We start from the raw sequence: 13,593 nt of genomic DNA, 5'->3' as shown, positions 1-13,593 counted from the left end.
CTCAGGATCTTGAAGAAAATTCGAATTCATTTTTGCTTTTTAAAAAAGTTTTATTACCATTATTATATGTATATTTGCGGGCACACATGCTGCATCGTGAGTGTGGCATCAGAGGACAACTCTGTGGAGCCCCTTTTTCTCCTCCCACATTTATGAGTGTCTGAGAACCAGCTCACCAGCTCAGCCACCCTCATATTTGTTTTTATGCTGGTGTGGAGGCTGTTTTGACATCAAAGTATATTTGAAGTAATAAATTTGCAAATGATTCTACTACTGGCTACCACTTTTTAATTTAATGACACCAAAATGGAATTTATTTCAGGGCTTTTTGATGTTTTTAACTTACTAAACTTTATCCCAAATACTCCAAGCTGGTTTCTGCTTTTAAAATGAGGATTGCAACGAAAAAGAAACATGTTGTTTTAGGTGAGTCTTACAAAGGCTAAAACCATATAAGCAAACAATATGAAAAAGAATGATGTTGAAATGGGAAATGTCACCATACCTCCCCTTGAGTAAATGAAATAAGACTCATTTTCCACCCCAGTCTTCATGTAGAGATTTCCTAAGTAAATTTCTAATTATAAGACACTGTTTTCCTGAGGTCTCATACACACAGCTGCTCTGTTACCCCTTTTATAAAAACTTCTGCTGAAATAAATTAGTAATATAAAATCGTCACAGGTATGACAGTTCTCACAAGGGAATGTGTTGTGTTTTATAATTATGCCTTAATGTATTGCAAATGCTGCATAACTTACTCCATTTCTTTGAATGATAAATGAAATGGTAACTGTTGTCTGCTCTTTGTCTCCTATGAATCCACCCTACCTACCTGTCTCTTAGTCTATTGAATAGTCCCCACCCCTCCTGCCAGCCTCCTTCATTAGATGCACTTTCTTGACGGTTGACCAGGCTGGACTGAACACACAACCTGGTGACCGCCTGCATTTAGGAGGTTACCATTTTGATGCTGGGCACCCTGTGAGCAAAGCTCAAGCAAATACCCTCTTGCCTCTGCCTCCAGAATAGCTGCAACTACGGGCATGCTCTGGACCTTTAGTTTGATTTATTATCAATTTCTGAGTCCCACACATAAGTCCTCAGGTGATGATTATAGTTGTGATAAATATAGAAATCTCAGTGAAAGGTGAATATAATGCAGTTACCTTTGCATTTATTTAAACTTTTTAAATGTATTTCAGTGGCTGGAGAGATGGCTCAGTGGGTGAAGTTGCTTGCTCTACAAGCATGAGGGACCTGAGTTTGGATTTGTAGCATGTACTTAAAAGTTGGGTGCAGTGACACACATCTGTAACGATAGCATATGGGTGGGTGGAAACAGATGAATCCCAGGGGTTCACCAGCCAGCAGGTCTAGCTGAAACAGGACTTCCAATTTCAGTGAGAGACCCTGTCTAAAACAATAAGGTGTGCATGGTTGAAGGAGACAACAGAGAGGGTAGGCAAGCTGGACACACACAGACACATACAGTGACATTTTGTAATTTTGTTCAAAGAAATTTTACAAATCTTTGATAGGAATTTTAATTTTTGTTTCTGTAAGGAATGTTTGTTTCCATTTTTATGCTAATTGTGTATTGCTGATTTTTTAGAAAAGTAGTTGAGGCTGGGCAATGGTGGCATACACCTAGCACTCAGGAAGCAGAGGCAGGCAGATCTCTATGAGGCAGATCTGGTCTACAAAGTTACCACAGAGAAACTCTGTCATGAAAAACAAACAAACAAACAAAACAAAAGAAAAAGAAAAAAAATAAAGAAATGCAGTTGACTTGTACCCTAATTGTATTCCCAGCCACATTACTTCCCTAGTATTAATATTAGTCTATAGGTTATTTTCATTAATTTTTAATGTAGAAATTAGATGATCTACAAATGTAAATTTTCTTTCTCCTCCATTTTTTCCCCTACTGTCCCAGCTAATAATGTAATAGTGGTGTTAGGTATCACACCTCACCCCTGAGTGTGGGGAAAATGCCCCACCCATGTGTTGTCGGGGCTACTGTGAGAGCTTATCAAAAGTTCCGAATGCTCCTTTCTGTCTTACTGTGGTGACAGTTCTGTCATGAACAAGGCTTGGCTTGATCAGACAGTCACTCTGCTGAGTTACCATGTTCTTGTTTTTTTCCTCAATCTATTAAATGTTTCTCCCAATTAGAATAATAACTCATATTATTCATTAGTGCTTTGAAAGTCTGGATCAGTTAATTTTATATGTGCTCCTTTAGTCATTCAGTCAAGTACTCAACCACTGAACTCCTACAGCTGTTGAGCCATCTTGTGAATGCTTTTTGATTTGCCTGAATAGCTTAGAGTATACCAATTTTTATGAAAAACAAAATATTTTTAAGTGGAAATGCAAAATTGTAATGTAATCATTAAAAATTCTCACTAACAATTTGCTGTTCAACCCCTTTCTATGAGTACATAAAATTTGTTTGTCTCACCATTTAAATTAATGCTTAGTCTTTGTCAGTTACAGTTTTTAGTGGGGAAATATATATTTGTATTTTTTTTTTTTTTTGAGACAGGTTTTCTCTGTGTAGCCCTGGCTGTCCTCAAACTCCTTATATAGTTCATGTTGCCTCAAACTCACAGAGATCCTTCTGCCTCTGCCTCTGCCTCTGCCTCTGCCTCCCAAGTGCACCAGGACCCAGCTTCTCCAAGACTCTTTTAATATATAAAATTGTCAAGTCAAAGGTATATACATATTTTAAATTTAATATTTGTTATTTAATTTTTTTCAAAAATATTATGTTCTGGAACTCCAGTATACTGCTGGTAGGAGTATGAATGTGTGCAATCATGTTCCCAAACTGGGACTGTTTACTGTAGCTGGACCTTGTGCACAAAGTACAGTGCAGCATTCACTCTCAGGAAGTATCCAACATGAACACTTGTATATATTCACCAAAAGATATGCCATATGGTAATGGTAGCCCAGTTCCAGTCATCAGAAACTAAACAACACAATAAATAAATTATACTTACGCAAAGCAATACTTTACAGGGAAGATGATAAGTAAGCAACAGCATAGGTGACTATTACAACATCAAGCTAAAGAAGCTGAGCCTGTACTAAGGAGATGCCGCACAACATGGGATCTGAGTAGGCAGACCTGATCTTGAGTTCCTAATCCCCCATTACTTCCCAAGGGCGTGACTCCAGGCCTAGGCCACCAAATGGGGCAAATAGGATGTCTTGTTTGAAGTAAACTTGCACATGAATTTTGTCTGTTTGATTTTATAAAATAGTACTTTAGAAACTACTGTGTCGCATGCTATTGTCTTTACTTTTTCAACCAGTACCAATTTCCTAAATGATCACTGAACTAAAATGTCTTATCAACTACTATGATAAAGTCTGCCTTTTTATGCTTTTGATTGGGGGTGCTTTATTAAAATAATGTGTTTGAAATATATTACAAACTTGTTGTATTTTGACTTTTTCATTATTATTCAGAAGTTGCCCATGAATGTTCATTTTTGGGTCTTCTTTTGTTTGTTTTAATATGTAATACACAGACGCTCCGCTGTCGCCCGCATTCAGGAGTTCTTCAGGAGAAGAAAAGAAAGGAAAGAAATGGAAGAATTGGATACTTTGAACATTAGAAGGCCACTAGTAAAGATGGTTTATAAGGGCCATCGCAACTCCCGGACAATGGTACCAGATGCTCATGGCATTCTTTGATGAGATTGCAGTTTTATGGGGTTTTTTCCTGTGGTGATTTTGTTACTCCTTCATTCAAACTTTTTTTTTTTTTTTAAAGTCTGGTAACATATTGCAAAAAAGAAAAATTCTACCTTACGAAAGAAAAAAAAATGCGAGTTAGGAAAAATATTTAGCTTAGAACATGTAGCTATTGCTTTTTGTTTATTTATTGTCTATGCTTGCTGTCCTCAGAAATTTAGTATTAATTTTTTTTAAAGCTCATTTTACCACATTTAGTTAATTTGGAATGAGAAAGTAAACCTGTTTATGAAATCCAGATTGAGTATAAAATACAGATACATTAATTATAACACCTTTTAAAGTAATAGCTAAAAATTGGCTTTGGTCACTTTGTCTCCTTGCTTTAACTGGTCATCTTTGAAATTGACAGGATAGACCAGGAGATCTGCAAGATCAGTTGTAGTGTTTAAAACCCACAAATCTACACGTCCAGTACAAGGCAATAATATAGCCATTACTATAAACCATTCATTAGAAAGTGCTCTGTATGCTTGTAGTATTACCACAAAGTACCTGCAGATCATGTTTTACCTTCTTGAAGGTAAAAAATAAACTGAATTGAGGAAATAATTAGCTCTCCCTGTAATATCATTGGTAGTAACAGTTTCATCATTTTAAAACAGATATTCATTATTAATAGAAGTAACCAGTTTGTATTTTGTGCATTTTGTCAATTAAAATTTTAGATGAAAGTAATTAAAGGATGGCTGAGGCTATAACTCAGTGGTTGAGTGCTTGCCTAGCATGCACATGGCCCTGAAATCATGTTTTAGTACAGGAAGAGACGAAAACCCAAGGTAGGTAAGTGTAACAGAAGCACCATGTGACCACAGGATCTCTCTTTCCCTGCTGTCTCAGGGAGCACCAGAAACAGCAGAAGCAGCAGCTGCAGGGGAAATGGTTTTAAAGACAATGTCTGAAGTATAAAGATCTTTTTATAGTCCTTTCATGTGTGTTTATTAAGCTAATATATCACATTCCTTTGTCTGCTTGCTTGACTAAAGATCTGTTTATCGTTCTTTCTTAATTCTGTGGGCTTCTAACAGTTAATGAAAAAAAAGTACTTTTTGATCATGGCAAAGTACAAAAGGCAACAATTCCTTTTTCCTATGAAATGTTTTTATTTGCCACCATTTTATTCCCCCCAGTGAAGTGCTACCAGGATTTTAAGATTCTTAGACTTCAGTATTTAACTTTAAAATTTTTAAACCAGTTCATTTTCAACGTGAGAATGGAATCTGTCTTTCTCTTGGTAACTTTGAGTTGGATATCCTTGTGTTTCTTAAAATCCCTCAGATAAAAGAAGCCAATTTCTGGGGTGCTAACTTTGTAATGAGTGGTTCTGACTGTGGCCATATCTTCATTTGGGATCGGCACACTGCTGAGCACTTGATGCTCCTGGAAGCTGATAATCATGTGGTCAACTGCCTGCAGCCTCATCCATTCGACCCAAGTAAGACAACTTTCATAGAACAAGTACTAGAAATCACTGGCATCATTCCTCAGCTGTAGTCATTAGTACAGATATCTGAATTGTCCTACTATGCACCACTAGAGATAGTCTCAGCTCTACATGGGTTCAAAACAGAGCATTTATTTTTATGGATGGGAGAGGGGCTCACAGAGCCCCACCCTAACTGAGAAGATTCTGGCAGTTAATGGCTGCAGGTGGAGAGAGAGTCATTTTTCCTCAGGATATGGCTCCTGGGAAGTTGCCGGTGCTAGTCTATGGCCCGGACTCAACGCACACACAGGAAGTACTAATTGGATTCAGTGGATTTAAAAATGAGTACACAGTGTTAGGAGGGAGACTTGGCGGGGGTGGGGTAGGGTGGGGTGAGGGGGTGGGGGTGGGGGGAATCTGGGAAGAGCTGGAGAGAAGGGAATAGGCCAGATTTTGTCAGAACATTTTGTATACATGTATGAATTCTCAAAGGACAGATAAATATTTTAAAAGGTTCCCAACTTCAGAAAGAAAAGAATGTGCTTTTGACAAATATTCTAAAGATGCAGGTTAAAAGGTTTATTCTTCTAATGTTTTAGTTTATAGTGTCTGACATGACTGAATTTCTCATTTATTCAAAACATACCTCTAAATCTTTTTAAGACTTCAGGAGTCTGAATTAGTTTATTTGCATAAAAGAGAATTGGCTTTCTCTTGAAAGTGGCTGCATAGTTCATTAGAAAACAGTAATATGATAGAAATTTGAGTGACTTCAAGGTGGTCTTAAAATTTTGTTCTAAAATTTTACTTTTTAGCAATGTTCAAAGTGATAATTAACCGTTAATTATATAGAACAAAGACTGGAGAAATGGCTCAGCAGTTGCAGTTAAAAACATACTAAAAACATGTACTACCCTTGTAGAGCACCTAGGTTTCCTTTTCAACACCCACATCAAACAGCTCACAGCCCCAGCTCTAAGGAAGCTGATGCCCTCTTGTGGCCTCTGCAGGCACCTGCACTCATGTGCACCCACAATTTAAAATATATCTTTGGCCAGGTATGGTTGCACATACCTTTATTCCCAGCACTCAGGAGGAAGAGACTGGTGTATCTCTGTGATTTCTAGGACAGCCTGATCCACATCCTGAGTTTCAAGACAGCCAGGGCCATGTAGAGAGACCCTGCCTCAAAAAACAAGGAAAATAAAAAAACTTAAAAAAATATGTATAGTGTTTCTATTCAAGCTAAATTTTGTTGATCTTGCACCTATGCTTAATATTTACTTCCTGAATTTATGATGTAAATTTTTTCTTTCTAGTTCTAGCTTCATCTGGCATAGATTATGACATAAAGATCTGGTCGCCACTAGAAGAGTCAAGGATTTTTAATCGAAAACTTGCTGATGAAGTAAGACTTTGACTATACTTCTATTTTATTTTTATCTAAAATGCTATCTTAAGAGAAAAACCATTTCATTATTAGTTGCTAAACAAAACAAAGTCATTCAGTTAAGGTAGTCAAACTTTTAATCTCAACATTTATAATGCATAGGCAGATGGATGTCTGTGAGCTCAGGGCAACCTGGTGGCCTATATTGAAAGTTCTAGGCCAGCCACAGCTATATAATGAGACCAAAACTCAAGAAAAGAGCGGGAGAGAGAGAAGGTCAAATCTTTTGAAAAAGAAAAGTGAAATAAAAAGATATCTATATAATACTAAATATAGAAATCAGATTATTATTTTACTGATTATAATACTGACTTTACATTTTTGGTGGTGAGCCTAGCCTTTAATAGCCGAGCCATCAGACTCCATGGGGCTGAACTGGGTCCTCTGTGTGTGTGTTGTGTGTGACACTGGTGTAACTTGGTCTCTTTGTAAGACTCCTAGCAGTGAGATCAAGACCTGTCCCTGGCATTTGGCTGGCTTTGGGGAACCTATTCCCCATGCTGGATTACCTTACCCAGCCTTGACACAAGGGGAGGAGCTGGGTCCTGTCTCAACTTGATGTACCATGCTATGCTCAAACCCATGGGAGGCCTGCTCCTTTCTGAATGGAGGAGGGGTAGTGGAAGTGGAGGGGGGTAGATGGGAAGCAGGGGGCAAAGAGGAGAGAAAAGGGAGGGGAAACTGCTTGGTGTGTAAAATAAGTGAAAATATATTATTTAAAAAATTTTAAAAATAAAAATATTAACTTTAATAACAGATTAGGAATATAGTATTAAGAAAAATAAGTTTGTCATGCTTACTACGTATAACAGAAAACATTAAAAAATTCTGTCCTTTTAAGAGTGTTTTAGCTGCAAATAAATTGATTATGCGGCCTGTAATTCACCTTCGGTCACCCAGGAAGGTGAAGCTAGGGTTATGGTCAAACTGAGCCACACTTCAAGACCCTATCAAAATAAGCAAAACAGAATGAGGCATGGTGGGGAATCTTACTATATGTAACCCTCTGCGATTGTAGACTTTTCCTTTTTTCTGTTTTGAGTTTTTCACTAGGGGCTTTAAGACTGTCCACCACCACCCCAAAACTCCAGTATTAATAGGTAGAGCAAAAAATGATCATAATTTTCCTGTATTATGTTTTAAGACTCCCTTAGTTCCTTGGTCTTACTCATTTTCATTAAAATGTTTAGCTAGCAAACACAGTGATGGGTCTCAGTAAGAGAGGGGTGGGAGGCCGAAGAGGGAGAGGGATGGGGAGATGATTTCACATACTTATCATTGAACCTTAATCATTCTTACTCCCTCCTTCCTTCTCTTCCTCTTACCTCACTGGTCCACATCTTCCCCCAAGTCTCCCTTTGCTTTCTGCTGCTGCTGCTGGTGTGTGTGTGTGTGTGTGTGTGTGTGTGTGTGTGTGTGTGTGTGTGTGTGTGTGTAGCTCTGCATATGAGTAAAAACACAAGATATTCTGTCTTTGTGTTCCTCCTGTTACCCTCCCTTGCTTTTGCCTCTTTTCTCTTTAGACCCTTCCTCCCTACTCCTACTTACCCTTCTGTTTTCATGCTATATAATATAGTCTTCATAGAGAAAAACATACTGTATTTGTCTTTCTGAGTCTGGCTTAATTCCACTTAACACAGTAATCTTGTTTCTTACCTTTTTTTTTTTTTTTTAATTACAAGTGACATAATCTAACCCTTCCTTATGCTGTCTTAAAAATATTTAGACTGGTTCTATAGTTTGGATTTTATGAGTACTGCAGCAATAAAGTTGTATGCATGAGTATGCTGGCTTAGATTCATTTGGGTATAGTCATGGCTAAATTATATGTTAGTCCTATTTGTAGTCTTTTTGAGAAAGCTTCATACTGGTTCTTACAGGGGCTGTACCAGTTTATATTTCCACCAGCAGTATATACTAGTTCCTTTTTCTCACTTCCTCTCCAGCATTGGTTGTCATTTGTTTGCCTGATGGTAGCCATTTTGACTGTTGTGATATGATATCTCAGTGTAGATTTTCTTTATTATTTTGAGTCGGGATCTCATTCTACAGCTTCAACTGTCTTAGAACTGGCTATGTGGATCAGATTGGCCTCAAATTCTCAGAGATCCACCTGCCTGTGCCTTTGCTAGTGCTGGGATTAAAGCACCATCGCATTTAGCCCCTGCTGTAGTGCATATCCTTGCTGGCTCAGGGTGTTGGACAGTTTCTTTTTGTTTATTGGTCACTTGTATTTCATTTGAGAATTTTCTGTCCAAGTATTTTCTCTAATGGCTTTTAATATTTCATTTTTCTGCTCTCTGTCAGATGCACAATTTACACAGATTTTTCTCCTATCCTGTAGACTGTCATTTCACTCTGATAATAGGAAGAAGCCTTTTAATTTGATAAAATCCTATTTATCAATCTTGGAATTCCTTAAGCTATTAGAGGCCTTTTCATAAAGTCCCTCTCTGTGCTTATGTCTTGAAGTGTTTTCCCCAACACTGATAGTTTCAAGTCCTACATTAATGATCTATTTTGAATTGAATTTTGGTCAGAATTAGAGATGTGGTTGTAATCTCATTCTTCAGTTTTTCCAGCACCATTTGACTAAAAGGCTCTCTCTGCCCAGTGTAAGTTTTTTCGACATACTGTAGAAGTCTTCCACTTCCTGAGTAGGTTCATTCATGGGTATTTGATGTGTTTACGGATTTTGCTAGTGTTGTGAATGGGGTTGTTTTCATTTCTTTTCTCGGCATGTTTGTTATATGGGAATAGGAAAACTACTGGTTCTGTATGTTGGGTTTTGTATATTGCTACTTGGCTTGTGGCAGAGGGCAAGACAGTGAACTAATAAATATGTCAAAAGTACAAGATATGTGTGAACTAAGTAAGGTAATTATGAAACCCATTATCTGTATTTTAAAGGAGTGTTAGTCTCTGATCTTCCTTTAAAGTTCAAGTTAAAGTAATCATTTGACATAGAATAGCTTAAAGCAGAAATAGAGACATAACACATTGGATGCTGTTACTGTATGAACTTTGACATAGTTGCTTAACTTGCTGTAGGTTATAACTCGAAATGAACTCATGCTGGAAGAGACTAGAAACACCATTACTGTTCCAGCCTCTTTCATGTTAAGGATGTTGGCATCACTGAATCATATCCGAGCTGGTAAGAATTTCTACTCTATCATTAAAATCATTATTTTATTTGAAAACAGCCCTACTTCACAGAGGTTTATACGATTTTCTTAATATCCAAAAATGAAAGCAGCAGCTTCAGAACTAGAATTTCTCTTTGTGAACACTTGACTTTAGCCCAGTGAATTAATTTTCTTATAAGCTGTTTATTGAAAAATGGTAAAATGAAATCACAGTCACTTGAGAACTCTTTTTTAGATAATGTTCTCATAATACAGAACTGTACCATAAGCCTCCAGACACATTGTACTGCTGGGCATGGTGGCACATCTGGTGATCTAAACACAAGAGAGGTGTAAGGAGGAGGAACATGTGTCCAGAGTCACCCTAGGCTGCACAATATGAGATCCTGCCTCAACCAACTAAAAACCAAAAATACAAACAAATAAAAGTTATGCCAAATACACTTTAAAAATAGATTTATTCAAAATCAATAGTGTTCCAATTAAAAACAAACATAGCATGGTGAGAAAGAAAGTTATATTATTGTACTTTCCAATAATTTTTAAAGATTAACTTATCTTTATTTTATATGTATGGGTTTTGCCTGAATCTGTATCTGTGTAGCATTGTGTGTGCAGTGCCACAGAGGCCAGAAAAGGGTGTTGGACCCTGTGAAACTGAAGTTACAGACTGGTTATATGCTATGTAGGTGCTGGGAACTGAGCCCAGGTCGGCAATAAGAGTATCAAGTGCTCTTAACTACTGAGCCAGCGCTCTAGCCCATCAACCCTGTTTTAGATGATAAACTGTGGTTCAGTGACAGAAATCCAAACACTACATATATTACAAGTGATATTCAAAAGGAAATTGCATAATCTGTATTCATAACAGTAGAGTTATTACCCAGTGTGTATTATGACATTTTTATCAAGCAGGAATATTTATCACTTCTCCCTGATTTCATAAATGTGTTCATATGGTAGCTATTATGTATCATTTATAAAGTACCGATTGTGTATCAAGTATTAACTCTTTTATTTTGGGTTTTGGGTTTATTTGTTTTTTGAGGCACTCTCTCTGTCCTAGTGGTCCTGCAACTTGCTGTGTAGACCAGGCTGACCTCAAATTCACAGAGATGTACCTGTCTCTGCCTCCTGAGTACTGATATTATAGGCATATGCCACCACACCCACAGATACTAACCCTTTAAAAAAAATAAAGATTTTTACTTTAGATTTATTTTATTGTGTGAGTGTTTGCCAACATGCACACGTTCTCCATGTGCATATGTTCTCTACATGCACATGTTCTCCACATGCATGCCTGGCACCTGGAGTTCAGAAGGAAGGATGGAGGCCCTAGAACTGGAGTTACAGGTGGCTGTGAGTCACTATGTGGTGGTGGAAACTGAGCCTCAGTCATCTCTCCAGTCCCTTAGACATCAACCCTACCTTGCCCAGGCCATCCACCTGATGGATGTTAAAGTCTGAATTTCAAAGTACCTTCCCTTTGACTTAGGATTTCATGGATAGCCATGTATTCAGGTCAGTACTCTGACATGCAAGCCCTGTATGATAACCAAAAATCTTTTTCTCTTCAGTTTTTATAATTAAAATGTTCCCTTCCATCTGATGTCCTTCTGTTGTGTATTATTTATTTTATCTGGCCTTAATATTTTCCAGAGTACTTGGGGAAATGTGTCAGAATGTCCTAAATGCCATCCTTACTGTGGTAGTGATTTTCTGCCATTGCCCTCTTCATAAACCATAATGTGATATAGCTTATCTTCATAAGCTTTATTTCTTTAGTAACTCTTTGTCTAGGGTAGAGGTCAGTGGTACAGTGCTCACTGTGTGTGAAGCTCTAGGTTCAAACCCCAGCATGGCAGAAACAAAACAAGGACATTAAACACCTTCATTGAACATCCTATCATAGACTGAGAGGATAGAAAGGTAAACAGATGTTACTCTTGCCACCCAAAAGCTAATAGTCTGGTCTGAGAAGACAGGTTCTTAGGTAGTATAACGGGTCATCATTGAGAGGTTCATAAAGAACTTTCCAGAATGTGTGTAGGAAGGAGCTCATGAAGTTTCACAGGAAGGATAATAGTTGTACTGAGCAGAGCCATGATCACTAGTGAGTGGTACAGAAATATTCCAAGCAAAGGAACAGCAAGTCCAAATGGCAAAAGCCCAAGAGAGCATGCTGCAGTGGCTCACCAGGTTATAACCGTGTGTGCAGTGGATACTGGACCCAGTTCATGCTCTACCTTGAGCCACTTATTTTGGTCATTAATGTAATTTCAGGGTTAGCACAATTCCTAGAACATAATAGATGATAGATTTAATAAATCTTATAAACAGAATTACACAATCCTTTTATAGGCATGTTCAACCTGTTGCCCACAAGCTATATGTCCCAGGATAGCTGTGAATGCAGCCCAATGGAAAGTCATAAACTTACTGAAGTAAAACAGTATATGAGACTTTTTTTTTTTTTTTTTGGGTTTGGACAAGTTTTTCTTTGTTTTGTGTTTGCAACTTGATTGCTCTGTAGGTGATGTCACGTCACAGTGTCAGAAGGTCAAACACACCTCTGTGGTCTCCACTTTTTTCTCTCTCACATCCTCCTTTCCAGGTTCCCTTGACAGCACCTGACATCCGTTTTAAACCTTAGCCTCCATGGAACCTTGCTTGAAAACCACCAGAGGAGAATGTAATAGGGCAGCATCTTGTATGTTTTAGAATTACATGATATACATATGATTTTATATTATCACTCTCCATTTACCTCTTGAGGAAAAAATTAAAAACTTATTATAGGGTTGGAGAGATGACTCAGTTAAGAGCACATACGGCTCTTCCAGAGGACCCACATCAGGCAGCTCATAGTTGACTGTGGCATCCAGTGCTTCTAGCTCTGGCCTCCATTGGCACCTGTACTCATTTAATGGTGTATACCCTTAACCCTAGCCCTAGAGATCAAGGCCGGTGAAGGCCACACTGATCTGTATAGTCAGTTCTAAGAGTGCCAAGGATGCATAGTGAGACATAAGACCTTATCTCCAAGACAAAAACAAACCCTCATCTGTATATACTAGTGAGTAAATTTTTACATGTATATGTTTTTGAATGGTAAATATTTTTCATAGTTTTAAACAGACTCTGGAGGTTATTTTAATAGAACTAAAAGGATTTTGAGCTTGTGTGATTCTCGTGTTTGTTTTCCAGACCGTTTGGAGGGTGACAGATCAGAAGGTTCAGGTCAGGAGAATGAAAATGAGGATGAAGAATAAACGACTCTTTGCAAGCACTTAGATGTTCTGAAATTTGTATACGACATTTATTATATTTTTTTTCTTTACAGAACTTTAGTGCAATTTAAGGCTATGGTTTTTTGGAGTTCTTCCCCATTTTTTGGGATACCAAACATTGGTTTGGAATGAGTGTGTGCATGAGTTGGGAGAGTGTGTAAAACAAAACAAGCAAAATGTTTTTGAAACTTTTTGCCGTGTATGGAGTGCTCAAAAATGCCAAGTGCAATACTTCCCTAACCCTCAGATGTGAGAGCTTGGATCAATGTTGAAAGGTCATTTTCATTGTAGTGAAAATGTTGGTTCAAATAAATTTCTACACTTGCCATGTGCATGTTTGTTGCTTTCTAATTAAAGAAGTTGGTTGTTTTAAGATCCTAAACTTGACTTTTTATTTGATTCTTTGCTACTTTGACCCACATTTTCCAGTCATTTCTCTAACAAAAGAGGACTTGTCCTGTTTCCTACATTTAGAAACCTTTTCTATCTTGACCTGCATATGAC

At 37.7% G+C, this 13,593-nt stretch overlaps 1 protein-coding gene across 1 annotated transcript in view; it reads left to right on the top strand.

Annotated features, from left to right (window-relative positions):
• Nucleotides 1-13,471, top strand: part of Dcaf6 (DDB1 and CUL4 associated factor 6) — a 105,158-nt gene extending 91,687 nt beyond the window's left edge. Inside the window, exons 18-22 of the mRNA XM_051186180.1 lie at nt 3,546-3,684; nt 5,050-5,206; nt 6,517-6,605; nt 9,699-9,804; nt 13,007-13,471. Of these exons, the coding sequence (XP_051042137.1) occupies nt 3,546-3,684; nt 5,050-5,206; nt 6,517-6,605; nt 9,699-9,804; nt 13,007-13,071 (556 nt within the window). The 3' untranslated portion in view covers nt 13,072-13,471. The remainder of the gene's footprint in view (nt 1-3,545; nt 3,685-5,049; nt 5,207-6,516; nt 6,606-9,698; nt 9,805-13,006) is intronic.
• Nucleotides 13,472-13,593: the final 122 nt, after the last annotated feature.

The sequence above is a fragment of the Phodopus roborovskii genome, unplaced genomic scaffold, assembly GCF_943737965.1.
Source record: "Phodopus roborovskii unplaced genomic scaffold, PHOROB, whole genome shotgun sequence".
In the NCBI taxonomy this organism is placed as follows: Eukaryota; Metazoa; Chordata; class Mammalia; order Rodentia; family Cricetidae; genus Phodopus; species Phodopus roborovskii.
The sequence above is the reverse complement of the archived record's forward strand: the minus strand, read 5'-3'. Positions and strand labels throughout refer to the sequence as shown.